At 66.9% G+C, this 815-nt stretch overlaps 1 protein-coding gene across 1 annotated transcript in view; it reads right to left on the bottom strand.

Moving 5' to 3' along the window:
- Position 1: 1 nt before the first annotated feature.
- zbtb25 (zinc finger and BTB domain containing 25) overlaps positions 2-815 on the bottom strand; it is a gene marked incomplete at its 3' end in the record, with an annotated part of 1,472 nt that continues 658 nt past the window's right edge. Inside the window, exon 3 of the mRNA XM_020624673.1 lies at positions 2-808. Coding sequence (XP_020480329.1) covers positions 2-808 — 807 coding nt within the window. The remainder of the gene's footprint in view (positions 809-815) is intronic.

Raw genomic sequence — 815 nt, 5'->3', positions numbered from 1 at the left:
CGTTGTCCTGAGTGTCCCTGTTGGCCTCCTCAGAGAGCGTGGCTACGCCGGCTGAGGCCCCGCCCCCGGGCTCCACAGTGCCCTCACAGAAGTGGGCGGAGGCCTGGAAGAGCTGGCTGCAGAGGCGGTTGTAGCGGTGGTAGCGGGACGGTTTGCCGGTGTGAGTGTACATGTGCTCCTGCAGCTGGCTCTTGTGGGCGAAGCGCAGGCTGCAGACGGCGCAGGCGATCTTACGTTTGCGTGAGTGCAGGATGGTGGGGGTGGGGCTTCCTGCTCCCCCTCCACCCTCCCGACTTCTCCTCAGCTCTGCGGCCAGCTGGTTGGCGAGCACCTGACTCTGCCTCAGGGCCTCCTCCAGACATCCTGTGTCCAGCTGCTCCTGGGCCCCCGGCGGCCCCTCCCCCGCACCGGCGTCGAGCTCACCACCCTGTGGCAGCCCCTCCATCAGGCAGGCGGGGTCGAGGGTGTGGCTGAACAGGTGCTCCCTGAGGCCCTCGGGGGAGGAGCAGCGCTCTCCACAGCGGGGGCACAGCAGGACCAGGGACCGGTCTTTGAACAGCAGACTCTGACTGGGACTGCTGCCTTGAGCTGGAGACGGAGACCCCACCCCTGGGCCCTCGTCCCGCTCGCCATCCTCCCCCTCTTCCTCCTCTACCTGCTCCTGCTTGATGTGAGTCAAGATGTCCGAGTCATCTCCGGAAGCCACGGAGCAGACGTTGCGTAGCCCTGAGGCCTGCCGATCAGTCGGGACGCCCTCCAGTCCGACTGTGAGGGAGAGCTGAGAGTGGGAACGCCCTCCCCGACCAGAAGAGCGT

This window comes from Monopterus albus, unplaced genomic scaffold (assembly GCF_001952655.1).
Source record: "Monopterus albus unplaced genomic scaffold, M_albus_1.0 scaffold334.1, whole genome shotgun sequence".
In the NCBI taxonomy this organism is placed as follows: Eukaryota; Metazoa; Chordata; class Actinopteri; order Synbranchiformes; family Synbranchidae; genus Monopterus; species Monopterus albus.
This window is presented reverse-complemented; position numbering and strand designations above follow the sequence as displayed.